The sequence below is a fragment of the Ostrea edulis genome, chromosome 2 (genome assembly GCF_947568905.1).
Source record: "Ostrea edulis chromosome 2, xbOstEdul1.1, whole genome shotgun sequence".
Lineage (NCBI taxonomy): Eukaryota > Metazoa > Mollusca > Bivalvia > Ostreida > Ostreidae > Ostrea > Ostrea edulis.
The window spans coordinates 103,296,224-103,314,813 of record NC_079165.1 but is presented as its reverse complement, the minus strand read 5'-3'; the positions used below and the strand labels follow the sequence as shown (position 1 = coordinate 103,314,813).

General features: G+C 35.3%; 1 protein-coding gene across 3 annotated transcripts in view; it reads left to right on the top strand.

The window, feature by feature from the left end:
- The first annotated feature begins 5 nt into the window (after positions 1-5).
- Positions 6-18,590, top strand: part of LOC125681459 (alpha-catulin-like) — a 47,812-nt gene continuing 29,227 nt past the window's right edge. Inside the window, exons 1-8 of one of the 3 annotated variants that reach the window (XM_048921570.2) lie at positions 6-329; positions 2,219-2,408; positions 3,168-3,343; positions 3,486-3,605; positions 12,258-12,347; positions 13,265-13,477; positions 13,790-13,987; positions 16,045-16,131. In XM_048921570.2, the coding sequence (XP_048777527.1) occupies positions 240-329; positions 2,219-2,408; positions 3,168-3,343; positions 3,486-3,605; positions 12,258-12,347; positions 13,265-13,477; positions 13,790-13,987; positions 16,045-16,131 (1,164 nt within the window). In that variant the 5' untranslated portion in view covers positions 6-239. Of the gene's footprint in view, positions 330-2,218; positions 2,409-2,654; positions 2,701-3,167; positions 3,344-3,485; positions 3,606-12,257; positions 12,348-13,264; positions 13,478-13,789; positions 13,988-16,044; positions 16,132-18,590 lie in introns of those variants that run through there. The other 2 variants (XM_048921569.2, XM_048921571.2) reach the window with 2 other exon arrangements.

Below are 18,590 nucleotides of genomic sequence, written 5' to 3'. Positions count from 1 at the left end.
ATAAAGTTCGCTTAAGTGCGTACAAATAACAGTTTTCCCCTTTCCGCTATACTTCATACGAACTGTTAAACAAGTTTTACAAAACAACTAAGCTTTTTAACAAGTAGGCAAGAGTTGAAAAATTATAAATGAAAACAAATATACCGTGTTATATTATTTTTATTGATGTAAGCTATGTGATGCGGTTAGCTCGAGGCCTACGTCACTTTCTTCAGCTGCATCGGACTGATTGATAAAGAATGGCTGGACCACAAGCAAGTGAAGCCCGATTGTCTTTGGAAATTCGTACAAAATCTGTGGAGCAAACACTTATTCCTCTAGTAACACAGGTAGGTTTTAAATTATTGCTATTGAAAATCTGACCTTTTGATCAGAGGAGACATGATTGATGAAGACCAGCTCCTTTTTGTTCGCAGTCTAGATGCAGACTTAGACCTGTTTCAAGATGAAGCAACACCTATTTTCTTGTCATATATTTTGTTTGTCGAATATGAAACAAAACAGAATTAATTGTTATTACTCATTTAAACCTCCAGACATGATTAATTTCAATTACTACCAGATCAGCAGATGTTTTATGGAGTTTTGATTTTTTGGTTGAATATAATTTTTGTCATAGCTTGGTGCCTTTGTGATGTAGAGTGTATTTAACAGCTGAGGGGATGGAATATATAGTTTTTACTCACCATTTATCTATTCATACCATACAATATCTGCTTTCACTATATATAGGTCTACTTTACGTATTTTGACAACAGTCAATATTGCAGTTAGATTTGACAATGGCATGGTGACAAATTTCTTTTCTTAATGTAATCATAAATCATATACTTAACAATGCTTTTGGAAAGTTTTTGAAAGTGACCATCAGAGATGATGTTAGCTTGCATTGCAGTTGTAACTTAATTTGAACAAAAACAACTTGATTCAATTGAATAGAATATATCACTGAAGTGTTCATGTGGTGACTGTGAATCATAAATGACTTCTAAAATATCATAATTTTATGCCAATTGAATGGAGTTGCTAATTGAATTAGATAGAGAAGCAAATTGCATTTCTGATTGTAGCCAGGATATTATTCTCATTGGCTGGCCTTCCCAGTAGTGCCCATCATCATAAATCTTGATACAATGAATAGAGCAGCAAAGAATCTCGAAAGCATTATTTAATATGAACTGAAATTAAACACTTTGTGTAGGGATAATAAATCATTAATGATAAATGATCTTGTGTAAATGTACATGTAAATAATCTATTCATTTTCATACATACATGTATGATACTAATATTCCTCCATATGGAAGCCAAAATTTTCACCATTTTGTTATAATGTATATATATATAAAAATAGAAATGAAAATTTAATGATTTATCACAAAAATGTTGGTGTAGTCTGTTTGCCAATAATTTATAAGGTGAGCTGCAGTTAAATATTGATAATGTAAACACACATTAGAGAGTTGTGCAGCTAATCCAAGCTGCTGTATGGGAAAAACTGCAGACTGGAATCGACATTAGAGATAATTCTGTCTTGTTGATATTATAGGGATGAACAGAGCTGGTAAATTGCTAGACTGGAGACAAGATCCTTATGTTGAATGTTTCATACTATAGTCATGGATAACAAACACATCGTAATTAACGGTATTAAACACACTGCAAATGACCATATATGATTCTACAGGATGGTTCATTCAATTCTATGAAAAAATTACTTGCTCATGACCACATTTATTTATAGTGGTGTGTCATTACCAGTATCATGTTTTGATTTTGTGAAATTAAGGTTTTCATTCTTGAATGTAGTTGGTCAGTCTACAAATTGCTTAAGGGCAGAAATTGGGATCTTTCATCTTAATATCTATTGTCAAATGTTTGTTCTTGTTTTTCTTATCCAATATTTGTTCATCTTTCCCTTAAGGTACACCATATGAAAAAGGAGTGGTGAAATTTTTTGATTTGGATCTTCTTAGAATCAGATGTACATGTATAAAATGCTCTGTATGTGATTATGAAATTTATACATGTATTTGAAAGTTTTACTTCAAGCTTCTACATTTTCTAACATGTAAATTGTTACAGAAAATAATACATGTATATAACAGTAAAGAGAAGAAATAAGTGCATTTAATGGCTGTAATCACTAATATGTTTGTGTACAACTGTTTGATCAGAAGCTGTAGGTCACTTTTATACACTTTTTCTCCTCATTCAGATTACAACATTAGTAAACCACAAGGAGAGACCCAGAGTGACAGAGAAAACCACACAGGCACTACTAAGGGTTGGTCAGGCAGTCTGTCTTGCTGTAGAGAGGTTCGTGTCAGTGGGACAGACCATTGCTGAGGAGAACCCCGAGATCTACACAGACATGTGTCAGGCATGTGCAGAGGCCCGAAGTGCAGGTAGGACCAGGCGGTGATTTGTGGTTTCCAACTACAGAACATGATGCAAATTCAGAAACATATCCGTAGTTTTTATAGTTCTAGGTGTTAGCAATAGTTACTGTTTGTTTTTTGGTGGAAGCTGTGTTTTGACCAGTTTTTAACTGGATCAGAAATACATCTGTTTGCACAGAAGTTGCCTTTGATTAATTTTTTTTTCAAGATACATGTATTTATAACTGAGAAATGGTTTAATTCATTGTACAGGAATAAATTGACTTCTCTTCCATGATGTCAGCTTGTTCAATGAAAGGTATGATACCTCTAAGACTTAAAATGCCATTAAAGCACTATACATACATGCAGAGCAACCACATGCTGATTATATGTGAAATTTATTAACTTCCAAATTTCATGGAATTTTGTGTGCCTCTTAAAAAAAATCCAGTTAATACAAGTTGCAATATGTTTAATGCTGTCATAACAAAGGGAAGTGGGTCATTGTTCTTCATCTATATAACATGTGTAGTTTGTGTACTGTTTATTCAACTATAGTACTGCTGTAGGCTTTAATCGAGGGTCATCCAGTAAGGGACTAGCAACTAATTGTTTGACTTGTGTACAGCTGCTGGTTTTGGTTTCGACTGTTTCACGACCTGCCTGGAAATAATGCTCATATCAACTAATATTCACATGATTGGTGATGCACCTATAAATAATGAGGGGAAACCACTCGCATTTTAAATGTATGTACCATTAACATGTATTCATACTCAATAGGAACAAGCATTCAGCACCTAACATCAGTAGATGTAACCTCTCACAGAAACAGTAAACAGTTTGCTGAGAAATCAGCGATGGTGAGAGCTGCTCGTCAGTTGCTGTCAGCTGTTACCAAAGTCTTGCTTCTGGCTGACAAAGTCATTGTAAAACAGTTACTTATATCCAAAGACAAGGTATATCCCAGAGTTTTGTTACACTGTGACCAAAGACATATATATATATATATGTACTGAATTATTATAAATCTCCCAAATTATGAGTGTTTAATTTGTGATGATTGTTGTCATAATAGAGAGCTTATTCTATATCTTACAGGTGTCCAATACTCTGAATGAGCTGTACTCTGTAACAACATTTACAGATTTTGTAAACTGCTTCTCTCAGTTTGGAAATGAGATGGTAGAATTAGCTCATTTGACAGGAGACAGACAAAATGTAAGCAAATAAAATCACAATAAAAGGGGAATAACTCTTACAGCACTAAGAATTTACTTGTTGGCAATATTGAAAAAAAAATGTGATGTATGAATTTAAATCATGCAAATGTATGTATTAGGTAATACATGTATTGCAGAGGAAATAATAATTTTGCCATGTTTGTCTGTCTATGATTGTGTCCATTATGGACAAAGTTGGTTTCCATGCACTGAAGTCAAATGTCTTTGGCCTAGACTGTACTCTTACAAGTAAAAGACTTGTTTAAAGTCACATGCAATGCTTTTGCTATTTTTTCTCGAACTATATTTTTCTTTTCCTCTAGATATGAAGAATTTTTGTATGATTTCCAAAATGAATTTAATTTTTATATTGTTGTAATATTACTATACTTCATATATTGTTCTTGTTAGCTCAGTAGAAAGACCACCTAATTAGTAATGCAGGTGTAGTAATAATGATAATAACTTAGTATTGTCCATATATACAACCTTCTATAATACATGTACATAAGAGTTGACTTTACATTTTTACTTGCCACAACTAGGAATTATCAAATATGCTAACTCTACAACAGACCTTGTAATATACCCCCATTTTTAGCTCACCTGAGCCAAAGGCTCAAGTGAGCTTTTCTGATCAAAATTTGTCCGTTGTCTGTCGTCAGCATCGTAAACTTTTCACATTTTCGACTTCCTCTCAAGAACCATTGGGCCAATTTCAACCAAACTTGCCACAAAACATCCTTGGGTGAAGGGCTTTCAAGTTTGTTCAATTGCGAATATTTGTCAGTTGTTTCCCCTATTTCAAACATAGGTGGCGCAAGACTCGTTTACGTCCTTGTTGACTTCCTTTGTACATAAGATTTATGAGAGATTGTAAGGTTTTTGTTGTGCAAATAGGGAGCGGGGGTAGAATTCCCGAGATATGAAGCTTTTATAAAATTCAACTGGTTCATTGCCGTCATATGTGACAGCGACAACGATCGTTTTAAGTTCCACTCAGCGTCGTGCGCTATAAACTTCAGTCTTCAGTTCAGTCCACGTCCGACTACACAGATAACAGATGACGACTTTATTGCAGAAAGTATTTACGGGGTATTAAACATTTGCTCTGTAGATCGTAATATTCTGCATGAATGTTTTATGCTGAAATTTTATCTATCCTTAGTGATACAGTCATCAATGATCTTATAATTCTATGACCCCCCCCCCCCCCCCCCCCCCCCTTCTAGACTAGATCTATAATCGAACAGGGGAAATTTGAGTCATCAATATATAAACGAAGTATGGTACAAAAATATATTTCAGATGTCATTTAAAAATTAATTTTAGAGTTAACCAAGGTAATCAAAATATGAATTGCTACCATCACCCCCCCCCCCCCCCCCTCCCTCGGTACGACGACGCAACTGTAATGGAGGGGTGGCTATAATCAGACTGTAACTGTAAGGCAGTGAATATTCCTAGGTCTTGTTTTCGTTTTTGATGACTGGATTGTAAATTGATTTCAACACTTTACTTTCATTGTTAATTTTGTTATAATTCAAAAAGTGTTGTAAAATATTGTTTGAATTTCAGGGAAAACGAGTCTAGATTTTTCAATAGTCAATACATATGGAATTAATCAAAATATGGGATGATATTGTCAAACTTTCATAACTTATCAAAGTTTGCATTATCAAAATAGTTATGTTGTTATGTCATGTTTATCAACTGACCCACGGACAGTCCTAGCCTATTTTAACTGTTGGCGCAAACCAGAAGAAAAATGTATCTCAAGAGATTAAGATATTTCTGAATTTTTTAGAAATAAAATTTGAATCATATCTACTTTTATCAAAATTAAATGCAAATTCATAAAGCTATAAATTTATCCAAGTGAAGTAAATACAAATTTCACTGTCATATATACAATGTTGTGTTTATATAAAAGCCACACACAGGCCTATTGTTCATTGTGGTTTTTTATTTTTAAAAAAATCATTGCATTGCGTTTTTCAATATTCACTTGTAACTTCGATTTCAATCTGAAGTATGAACATTCAAATTGACCTTCAAATTGAAAAGTGTACTACATTTGTTAAGTGATGTATTTTAGTATAAAATCACTCATATCATGAACTGTCATGGTACAAACATGATAAATCCTTATACGTGAAAGTAAACACGGGTCAAATTATGTAGGCCTACATCAGTTTCCTGCAACACCATGGACAAACGTCATTTGGATACAACCATTCCTATACGCAGGATACAGTCGTGCTTTTCACGCAGAGTACAACCAACTCATAGTATATCAGTCATAGTATATGGATGGAGACGTGAATTTAGAAGTTGAAAGAAAGCTTGAACTTCCGTCTTATTGCAATCGAAATTGTAATATTCAATTAAAATGTAGAAACTTGAAATTTTGAATCATTATTGTACACCTAGCATATGGGGTAGTAAAATTTATTTGACCTGCCAATTTTTATACTCTCGCTTGCCCTATAATATGGACTAATAAAAAGTTAATCGCAAGGACTGTTTACCTACCGTGACGTCATCACGTAAGTGATATAAGTTAAAACACGCAAATAAACTGTTAAAGAGAAGTTATACATATACATTCACTATTACTACACATTTTAACAGCTTAATAATAGAAATTCAGAGGTATATGGATATATTTGATAATTGATATTCTTAATCCTCGATCGAGAGAGAGAGAGAGAGAGGAGGGGGGGGGGGGGGTGTCCGCATCTTATTGTTTTAAACATATGCAATTCAACAACTTATAAAGAATTCTGATGTATTGTATATTATATATTCAACCTAAACTACTGTTTAAGCATGTAAACTTAATTATGAAGTAGTTTATAATGAAAAACGTTCAATGTGTATTGAATGTCTTTATTTAATCGATGTGACAGAGAAAATTCGGTTGCAGCTGAAACTCTCAACGTGCTTCCCTTTCCGCCCAGAGAGTCTTGCAATGCGTTTTCTAAGTTCGTCTCTAAGCGCAGTGAGGTCCTACGAACCGTAATCCGCCGTCGTTACTAAATATTCAACAACTTTCTAATCTAAACGTGTCCTTCCGACGCTCTCTTAAACTTGAGGTTAGAAACGCCTTGGACGTTAATGGATCGTGCGCCACCTGTAATCAAGGGCGAGTAATTTGAAGTTTTATTTGCCATTCAAGGGCCATGCCCCTTTCAAAGGGGAGATAATCTCAAACATAGGATGGGGTCATTTAAAAATCTTCTTCTCAAGAACCACTGGGCCAGAAAAGCTGAAATTTACCTGAAAGCTTCCTGGCATAGTACAGATTCAATTTTCTTCAAATCATGGCCCCCAGGGGTTGGATGGGGCCACAATAGGGGATCAAAGTTTTACATACTAATATATAGGATAAATCTTTAAAATTTTCTTCTCAAGAACCACTGAGCCAGAAAAGCTGATATTTACATGAAAGCTTCCTAACATAATGTAGATTCAAGTTTGTTCAAATCATGGCCCCCAGGGGGTTGGATGGGGCCATAATAGGGGATCAAAGTTTTACATACAAATATATAGGAAAAATATTTTAAAATCTTCTCAAGAACCACTGAGCCAGAAAATCTTTAAAAATCTTCTTCTTAAGAATCACTAAGCCAAAAAAGCTGATATTTACATGAAAGCTTTCTGACATAGTGCAGATTCAAGTTTGTTCAAATCATGGCCCCCGGGGATAGGTTGCCGGGGCCACAAGGGGGGGATCAAAGTTTTACATACAAATATATAGGAAAAATCTTTTAAAATTTTCTCAAGAACCACTGAGCCAGAAAAGCTGATATTTACATGAAAGCTTCTTGACATAGTGCAGATTCAAGTTTGTTCAAATCATGTTAACCGGGGGTATGATGGAGCCACAATAGGGGATCAAAGTTTTACATACAAATATAGGGAAAATCTTGAAAAATCTTCTTCTCAAGAACTATTGAGCCAAAGAAGTTGACATTTACATGAAAGCTTTCTGACATAGTGTAGATTCAAGTTTGCAAAAATCATGGCCTTCAGGGGTAGGTTGGGGCCATAATAGGGACTAAAGTTTTACATGCAAATATATATGGAAAGTCTTCAGATAGGGGCCAAGGTCACTCAGGTGAGTGATGTGGCCCATGGGCCTCTTTTTTTTTTTTATTAGTTTTTTTTTTGTAGAATCAAAATAGAATGTCTCATTCATTATATACCAATATTATGGCAGTGTGTAGTACTAAAAAAATTAGATAAAATTAAAATATGATAAGAATAAAAATAAAGAAATATTTCATTATCCTAGTAGGCTTATGAGATTTCACAAATAAAATGACCATTACCTAAACATCATCCCTTAATTGTTAGAATCAAGATGATGATAGATTTGGCAGTGAGCATCTCATGGTTAGATTTTTAGCTCTTCTGAGCCAAAGGCTCAAAGAGCTAATGCTATGGCCATTTGTGCGGTGTGCGTAAACTTTTTAGAAAAAGGGCTATAACTCAAGAACCCCTTGGCCAATTCTTTTCAAATTTGTTACAGGGTATCATTGGCCCAAGGGCTTTCATACATACTAAATAGAGGGATGTGACCCTTTAACAAGGGGAGATAATCAGGAAAATACAAACAAAAGTAGTGGTTGCTAAAAAATCTTCTTCTCAAGAACCACAGGACAGATTATCACCAAACTTACACATAAGGATGAGGATATGTTGTAGATTAAAAATTGTTCAAGGCATTACCCTGGGGCAAAGGGCGTGGTCTCAAGGTCACTTCAAAGTTGACCTAAATTAAAAATTTTTTTAAATTCCTTAAATCTTAGATATTTTAGTCATTATAAGGACTAGGATCATCAAATTTTGACAGTTGATGCATCTTAGGACCTTGTGTCAAGTTGTGTCAAAAGTAGGTCACGGTGACCTACTTTTTGAATTTTGCAGGTATTTATTTTAAAATTAATTTTGATGCATATCTTGGACACTTTGAAGCCTATGATCATCAAAACTTGTCAGTTGGTGGATCATGGGACCTTGAAATGCGTCAACTTGAAAATAGGTCACCGTGACCTACTTTCTGAATTTTATGGCTTATCATTTATAGATATATTTTAAGTTGTTATTTCAAATACCGAGAGGTTTAGAATCATCAAATCTTGTAAGTTGATACATCTTGAGGCCTTGAAACATATTTATAAAAAAGTAGGTCACAGTGACCTACTTTTTGAATTTTGCAGATATTCAAATTTCACATTTTCAATTTTAGATGCATATTTTGGGAACTGTAAAACCTAGGATCATCAAACTTTGTCAATTGATGCGTCTTCAGTCTTCGGTTTGTGTCGAACAAAAAGTAGGTCACCGTGACCTACTTTTGGTATTTGAAAGCTAAATTACTATATTTCAGACACTATTTGACCTACAATCATCAAACTTTGTCAGTTGATGCATCTTGAGTCTTCGGAGTGTATCGACCAAAAAGTAGGTCATTGTGACCTACTTTTGGCATTTGACAGTTATATTTATATATTTCAGTCACTAATTGACCTACAATCATCAAACTTTGACAGTTGATGCATCTTGAGTCAATGGAGTGTGTCAACCAAAAAGTAGGTCACCTTGACCTACTTTTGGAATTGGACGGCTATATTTATATATTTCAAATACTATTTGACCTACAGTCATCAAACTTTGTCAGTTGATGGGTCTTGCATGTTCGAAGGGTTTCGACCAAAAAGTAGGTCAACTTGACCTACTTTTGGAATTGGACACCTACATTTATATATTTCAGATACTATTTGACCTACAGTCATCAAACTTTGTCAGTTGATGCGTCTTGCATGTTCAAAGGGTGTTGACCAAAAAGTAGGTCACATTGACCTACTTTTGGAATTGGACGGCTATATTTATATAATTCAGATACTATTTGACCTACAGTCATCAAACTTTGTCAGTTGTTGGGTCTTGCATGTTTGAAGGGTGTTGACGAAAAAGTAGGTCACCTTGACCTACTTTTGGAATTTGACGGCTATATTTATATATTTCAGATACTATTTGACCTACAGTCATCAAACTTTGTCAGTTGATGGGTCTTGCATGTTCGGAGTTCACTGACCAAAAAGTAGGTCACCATGACCTACGATTGGAATTTGACAGCTATATTTCAATATTCAGATACTAATTGGCTTAAAATCATCAAACTTTGTCAGTTGATATTTCTTGGGTTCTCAAAATGTGTAAACCAAAAAGTAGGTCACATTGACCTACTTTTTTTGGATTCTTAGGATTTAACTAAAGATTTAGAATACTAAGAGGGTAAGAATAGAAATAGTGGGGTTGTACAATTTATCAGAAGAGCGATTCTAGGCCCTTGGGCCTCTTGTTCTCATGCATATGATATCTTCGTCCAAAGTAGTAGAATTACAGTTCCAATCATTATGCCAAAAAAGACCACAAATAAAAATAATAAACTTTGAAAAAATATTTTTTTACTTAATTGATGTATTTAAACATGGTGTCATTGATAGTAAAGATCAAAATAAGTATTCAGAATGGATACAACAACAACAACAAAAAATACAACAACAACACACAATTCTTGCTAGAAAATGGGTATTCAGAATGGATTAAGGGGATAAACAATCTGATGGAAAAAATTCAGTTCAGCTTATAAAAGAGTCAGTGTCAAATTCCTAAAAAATTCTCCAAAAAAATGGTCACTGACTTCAACACAGGTTGACTTATGCAGTAGGTACAGTCCCTGAAACGTTCTACTTTACCATTTTTCCGTTCGCTCACCGTGCGTTCACTGTTCGTTCACCGTGCGCTCTCCGTTCACAGTTTTGCGTTCAGCATGCGTTCACTGTTCGTTCACCGTTCACAAAGCGTTCACCGTGCACTCACCGTTCGTTCATCGTTCAGTCTTTTCATTGTCATTCAGAACACCAAAGTGAAAGGACCAATCTTGATAGCAAGGCGAAAATGAAAATTGAACATGTGCGTAAGAGTGGAAGGAGACTTTCTTACTATATCAGAAATTTAATTTTGAAGTACAAAATGTCAGGATTACACACTGTGAATGCCGAAAAGTTCATTTGAGCTTTTGTTAAAAAACCCCAAAAAACTTCTAAATGAGAGACGAATATACATGTTAGAACTTGTCATTATGAATTTAACCCAAGTACAAAAAATAAGGCAGTTTCAGGTAATGAGAACCCCTGTGTTCAATATTTAGCATTTACAAGTTCGGGCAAAATCACAAATTATTATAATTATTTTGCATTGCTTGACAAGAGTTTTAAACAAGTCACACACACACCCCCCCCACCCCCACCCCCCCCCCCCCCCCCCCCCCCCCCCCGCAACTTTGAAAAATAAAAACAAACGATGCTACATAATGTACATTGTACCGTATGTGCGTGTCAGAATGTCAAACTGATGTAGCTAATTTTACGCCTATATTTATGAAAGACATTGTCAATAAACTGATCTTTAGTACTCTTGCCAAATTGAAACTTTTGTAACATTTGTCTTTAATGCAAAGATGTAATTGTTTATCTTGTACGTTCCTACATTAGCCTTTAAACATTCTAAGGGTAGTTCAGTACAATAAACAGTTTTATCTACATCAAATATATATAAATATTGCACAATCTGACTGCAATCTATGGTCACATAAATAATAAAAATAGTAAGTTTGTACTTACATGTGCATCAATTCTAGGATTATTTCCTCGGGTCGATGTAGCTGTGACAAATGAATGACGCAAAATTTAAGTAGGAATATTTAATATTGTTAGGAGTGTTAAGGTGTTGACACAGGGTATACCGTTCGTATTGTTTGTTTACTGCACCTATCTTGACTCCTTTTGGGGGTGTTTGTTAATTATAGGTATCCCAAAGGATCGAGCTCGTAAAGTTTGAAGCCATACATGAACACCTGTAAATTCTGGATGTCACTACGCATGTAGACTATAGTGTTTTCCTTTTCACATGCATTGTATATATATTATACCCATGCATTAAATGTATCTGTACATGTAATGGTACACGTATACGCAATGTACATATGAAATTTGCTTTTGTTTGTGTATGACTGTTGCGTGTATTAATGTACAATTTGCGATAATTTCATGAAATATATACATGTGATGTATACTCGGTACTTGTACAAAAATATATTACATTGAATATATCCAGAACTGTAAAATACGCTGTCCGGTTTATTTCATTTTTTATTAATTGATGAAATATACATGTACATGTATTTTATTACTTGCTTATGAAATAAGTAAAATCCCAGGGAAAAATCCAAAACATTCCGAGTAAATAGACCATTTTGCGTTCAGCGTTCGTTCACCGTTCACTTTGCGCTCTGCGTTCGCTCACCGTTCACCAAATTATGTTCACCGTTCACTCTGCGTTTGTTCACCGTTCGCTCTGCGTTCGTTCACCGTTCGCTCACCGTGCATTCACTGTTCACTCACCGTTCAAGTGGGAAAGAAGAACGTTTCAGGAACTGTATTTAACAAACATATCTTGTTTTTCAAGGATTCTGTTTTGAACATATACATTACACTTTTGCATATATGCATAAAGGCATTTAAATATAGATTATTAGTCACAAATGCCTTATATTTGTGGATCACTTGACTTTTAGGATCTAAAGAGTGATAAACACAGGGCACAAATGGGAGCAGCCCGTGCAGTGCTGGAAAAATCCACTATGATGTTGCTACCCTCTTGTAAGGTAAGTAAATGATAAACGATACATTTCTCAATAGAAATGGGCATTCTTTTTATGAATATACATGTAGGTATTTTAAGAAATGCTTATAAGAAAGAACTACATGTACTATTGTTTCAAAAGTAAATTTGCTTCATGCGAAAATCCCAATGAAACTTCTTATTCTCAATTTGGCCAAAATAACTTGATTTACAATTATGACATCAGATAGATGGCATCTTTCTGCAACTCCAGCATTCCGACATAGAAATATAAATTTTTCAGCAGTTATCATTGAAAGGTTTGGATGAACTCCATGTTTATACTATAGATTGATCTTTCTAGTTTATACTATAGATTTATCTTTCTAGTACTTCCTGTTGGGATTTGGGTTAGAATAGGTTCTCAGTATCCCTTGCTAGTCATAAAAGTTGACTAAATGGGGTGGTCCTTCAGATGAAACCGTAAAAAACCCGTTTCACAGGTGTGGCATACTAAAGATCCCTCCCTACTCAAAGGCCATAAGCGCCAAGCATTGGCCTAAATTTTGCAGCCCTTCACCGGCATTGGTGATGTCTCCATATGAGTGAAATATTCTCAAGCAAGACGTTGAACATTATACAATCAATCAATCTTTCTAGTACATGTACACTTAGGGGACAGAAATTGTTTGTTCAAAACTGCTGTGTTTTTGGAGAGAGAAAAAAAATCACAAAAATAGGCATTTTTGAGTAAAATTTAGAAATTACATCACTTTCCATGTCCTGTACTCCAAATGACCACAAAAATAAAATACAAATAATGTGAAACTATTGGACAGGATATCTTTTATGAAATAAAATCAAATAAAACTTATTAGTCTTTTAGAGATTTACAAAAGCCAAAAACAGCTGTCTGTATATTATACATGTTCATGTATGTATGCAATCTACAATTTGTAGGTTTGTTTAAGACACCCAGACTGTGAGACAGCCAAACAGAACAGGGAAGGAGTGTTCAAACTGATGAAAGGGGCCCTTGGTATGATTCATCACATTGTCAATGATGAGGGCGGGAACCAGTCAAATGGAAATGTATCACCAGTCCTTAATGGTGACTCTGGAATAGGCCTAGATAATAAACACTCTGCTTGTAAAGCCTTCAAAGAGTTTGAGGTTATTATTGATTCTAAAAGGAATTTACTTAAAAGAATGTGTATGAATTATAACGTGGACTGCTTAACAAAAATCATGAATGTAATTTATTGTATGACACCAATGTTGATGAATAATGGATTTGATTATACAAAGCTATACTATCACTGTGGAATGCATCTTTTGTGACTTTGTAATCACAAAGTCTTCCTAAGAATTTTTGAAATGGTTGCTCTACTTGGGACACATTATGAAGGTGATATTTTTCAAATTGTTCACCAATGGATTGATATTTTAATGATTATTTTGAATGGAATTCTTATCTATTCATAGGATCAAGTTGAGATGACTCGTATAACGGGGATTACCCCTAGTTGTAAGGAGAGGTTGAGTGGTGCCTTAGACTTACTGGTGGAAACCATGCAGGATTTCACAGACTCTGCCTACACCTCTCACCAACACAGGGAATCCATCATACAAATGTGTGACAGGCTCAAGTCGGAATTGAGTGCTTTACTCAGAACGTCTAGGGTATGTAGAACTTAATATTGCACTTGGTCAGTGAAAGTTTGTTAGAACATTTGTAATCGGAAAGTTTATTTTGCTTATGTGAAGTCACTGAAGTGCATCAGCATTTTTTTTTAAAATTACAATTGGTACTGATAAATAGTATCATTCCCAATGCCAAATACTATTGATTTTTCCCATATTTTGATGCTAAAAAATGCCCAACAACAAACCACTATGACATCATAATCTGTTGCTCATAATTTGCTTTGTATTAAACATCATACAAGTTGACTAATTTCTTCACTTCCTCTTTCATGGAAAGTAGAGGTCAATAAAATGGTTCATGTTTGTAAAATAGTAAACAATGAATGCTTGTATATTCTTTTTAATGTGGCTTATTCATGCAGTGTTATTTTTAAAGTAAACATTATTTGTTGATATGATAGAAAATTCCCAAATTATTCTAATTTAATGCTAATTTTCCCAATTGTATGGGTACAGGTACCATTCCCATACAACAGGGAAAAACACTGTACATTAATGTATGCTTGGGACATGCTCTTGATAATCATTTGTAATACATATATTTGCTGCTCTTTATCGCCTTATTCTCACACTTTGATGATGTATCTTGTATTAATACTAAAGTGAACTTTTGTATATCTGGATCCCAGATATCCAGATGCTTCAGCTTCTGGATGTTAATTATACCCCCCGCAACAAGTTGTGGGGGGGGGGGGTATACTGGAATCGGGTTGTCCGTCTGTCTGTCCGTCCGTCCGTCTGTAGATGCAATGGTTTCCGGGCTCTAAAGCATTATCCTTTCCACCTACCGTCACCATATCATATATATGGACTACCCATGGGATGAAGATGTTCCCTATCGATTTTGGGATCAAAAGGTCAAAGGTCAAGTGCACTGGACATCGAAGTAGCAATATGGTTTCCGGGCTCTAAAGCGTTATCCTTTCCACCTACAGTCACCATATCATACATATGGACTACCCATGGGATGAAGATGTTCCCTATCGATTTTGGGGTCAAAAGGTCAAAGGTCAAGCGTGCTGGACATCGAAGTAGCAATATGGTTTCCGGGCTCTAAAGCGTTATCCTTTCCACCTACAGTCACCATATCATACATATGGACTACCCATGGGATGAAGATGTTCCCTATCGATTTTGGGGTCAAAAGGTCAAAGGTCACGTGCACTGGACATCGAAGTAGCAATATGGTTTCCATTTAAATTCTTTAACTGCTTTTTTCATCGCATAGAGATGCTGTGTTCCTAGATAATCCATTTCTCCCTACAAACGAGAATACCCAAGGTTTGTCATGCCATTTGTTTTTTACACTCAGAAAAGAGGTAGTTTATACCTATTACCAACTGGGAGATTGGGGTAAGCGGGGGGTATTCTTAGTGAGCATTGCTCACAGTACCTCTTGTTTTATTTGACAGATATTTTTAATGCTATTTTATTTCTCACTTATCCAGAATTCCGTGTTCCTGATCCAGATGGTCTTTTTATTCCACAAAATGCGTTTTTCCATAATATTTTGGTTTATTTTGTGTGGTTGGTAATTTTCAATTGGTCTGTCAACTCTGAACTCTGGTCAGCCACCCCCCCCCCCCCCTCCCTCCCCTTAAGTGGATGTTAATTGTTGTAAAAACAGTGGCCAGCCTGGCTGTTATTAAAATAAAAATGATGATGAACTGTGACCTGTTATCAAATATTCTTTGTGAGGTTAATTATAGGTCATTTTGGTAATTTATGCATGATAGTCTCATTGCTCTGACATGCTTTGCATTGCATTACTGTATTGCCAAGAGCAAATGATTTTCCATATCAGTAGGTTAAATGTTATCAGTAAAATATATACTGCTAGATGTTCTTCTTTATTGTCATTGGTATGAAAGGCCATATACATGTAAATAGCAGAAACCAAGGCAATTTAGATATCTGGATTCTTCACTTACCCGGTATATTGATTGGGAATTAAAGTGTCCAGATAAACAAGCGTCCACTTTATTAGGTTATATGCTCGCAACATTGACATTTATTGCAACTTTGTGTTTTAGAGCCAGAGAAATTCCACAAATCTCAGCCCAGAAATGGAAACGGCCATACTGAGGACCCTGACAGCTGCTAAATCTTTAAACAAACAGGTATACACTTGTATGTAAAAGCAGGGAGGAGAAATATTTTTATCTGATTTTAGATCACCTGAGCTTTTCTGATCACCTTTTCTCTGTTGTCTGTCCGTCTGTTTACTTTTCACATTTTTGACTTCTTCTCTAGAACCACTGGGCCAATTTCAACCAAACTTGACAAAAAGCATCCTTGGGTGAAGGGCTTTCAAGTGTGTTCAATTCAAGGGCCATGCCCCTTTCAAAGGGGAGATAATCTCAAACATAGGATGGGGTCATTTAAAAATCTTCTTCTCAAGAGTCACTTTGCCAGAAGAGCTGGAATTCGTATTTAACTTCCTGACATGGTGCAGATTCAAGTTTGTTATAACCATGGTCCCCTGGGGGTAGGGTGGGGCCACAATAGGGGATCAAAGATTTACATGCAAATACAGTAAAATATCTCTATTTCGAAGTCCGAGGGAGCTCGAAAAAACTTTGAGATATCCGGGGGTTTGAGATATCCAAAATCGATCTTGAATATATTTTTTTGAAGGAGGATATTTGATGCATAGTATGGGATTTGCATTATAAATAACAACCCTGTTGCCGTTTCTTACAGTTTAATACAAGTTTATAAATTAATATTGTGGAATTTCAAAGACACAAACATTTTGGTTTTTTAAATATATATAAACATCCAATTGAATTCACAGTGTGTTCCAAAATTAAGATGATCGTGCCTGTATGCTTACATTAAGTTTACTGATGTCCTGGGTCAACTGAGATGTAGCTATTGTGTTGTAGTGAAAGAACCTATCACGTAGGAAACAAAAAAGACGAGTTTTTATCGCAATTCACCTTTGAATTAGAACGCTTTACCTGATATAGTATTGTGTTGTGTGACGACACAATTGAATAAGACGATTGAACAGTTTGAATGACATGTTTGATGTAATACAACAAGTGTTTTCATTGGCGGATTACAGCCCACCCACTTTCTCGAGCGGATTCAGGTGATCAGATAAGATGGACGGACTAGAAAATTACTAGCTGGAGAACTGTAGCTCTCTGAAAAAAAATATTGTGACGGAACAGAGAGCTACAGATCCACCTCTTATAAAAACATTTGATTTACGGGACACAAAAAGCTGCGCACGGTTGAGGCCTGATATCGGTGTATTCTTGTGTTGCTGTCTCATAAATTCAATATAAAAAAATCAATATATGCACCCAGTGGTGCATGAGCCGAGTTGCATGGGATACATTGCAAAGTCAGGAATGATGTGGCATATTTATAATTGTGAAGAACTAAGTTCAGTTTAAAACTTTTCGAGTTACTGTCCAGAAACCATATTAACTGAAGTTTTCAATCTATTTTCGGTCACTGTGACCTTGATCATTGACCTTTTTTCTCCAAAATCAATAGGGGCCTTACTTTGCTGGTATCCAACAATATATCCAAGTTTCATTTGATTCAAATTAAAAAATTTCGAGTTATCCTCCAGAAACCAAAATTTTTTGGAATTTTAAATCTATTTTCGGGCACTGTGACCTTGACCTTTGACCTATTTTCTCCAAAATCAATAGGGGTCTTCCTTACCTGGTACATAACAATATCTTTAAGTATTATTGGATTCGGATTTAAACTTTCTGAGTTATCATCTGGAAACCAAATATTTCTGAAATTTTCATTCTATATTCGGTCACTTTGACCTTGACCTTTGACGTTTTTTCTCCAAAACCAATAGGGGTCTTCCTTACCTGGTACCCAACAATATATCAAAGTTTCATTTGATTTGGATTTAAACTTTCCGAGTTATCATCCGGAAACCAAATTTTTCTGAAATTTTCATTCTATATTCGGTCACTGTGACCTTGACCTTTGACGTTTTTTCTCCAAAACCAATAGGGGTCTTCCTTATCTGGTACCCAACAATATCTTAAAGTTTCATTTGATTCGGATATAAACTTTCTGAGTTATCATCTGGAAACCAAATTTTCCTGAAATTTTCATTCTATTTTCGGTCACTTTGACCTTTGACCAATAGGGGTCAATAGGGGTCTTCCTTACCTGGTACCCAATAATATATCAAAGTTTCATTTGATTAGATTGTAAACTTTCCGAGTTATCATCCGGAAACCAATTGTTGACGCCCAACTGCCCACCCATCCGCTTGCCCGCATCACCAGACCAGTAGCCGAGTTCAACTTCGTTGCAACTCGGCTAAAAATCTTAACATATTTTCCTTCTATACTTGTGTCCAAACATACCTTCAAATATTCATTGAAGCCACACACGACCCAAAAACTTGCAGCTTCAAACGATTTCGTTTGTTGACGTGACCATGTTAGGTAGCCGGGTCAATTCGAACTCTGTTGCTATTGGTATCTATTCATAAAATTGGTTGTAAGTTATGTATTCGCTCTTCATTTATTATCAACACGAATAATTAATAGAAATTAAAAAATATAGTTTTTGTAAAGGTAAAATAAGC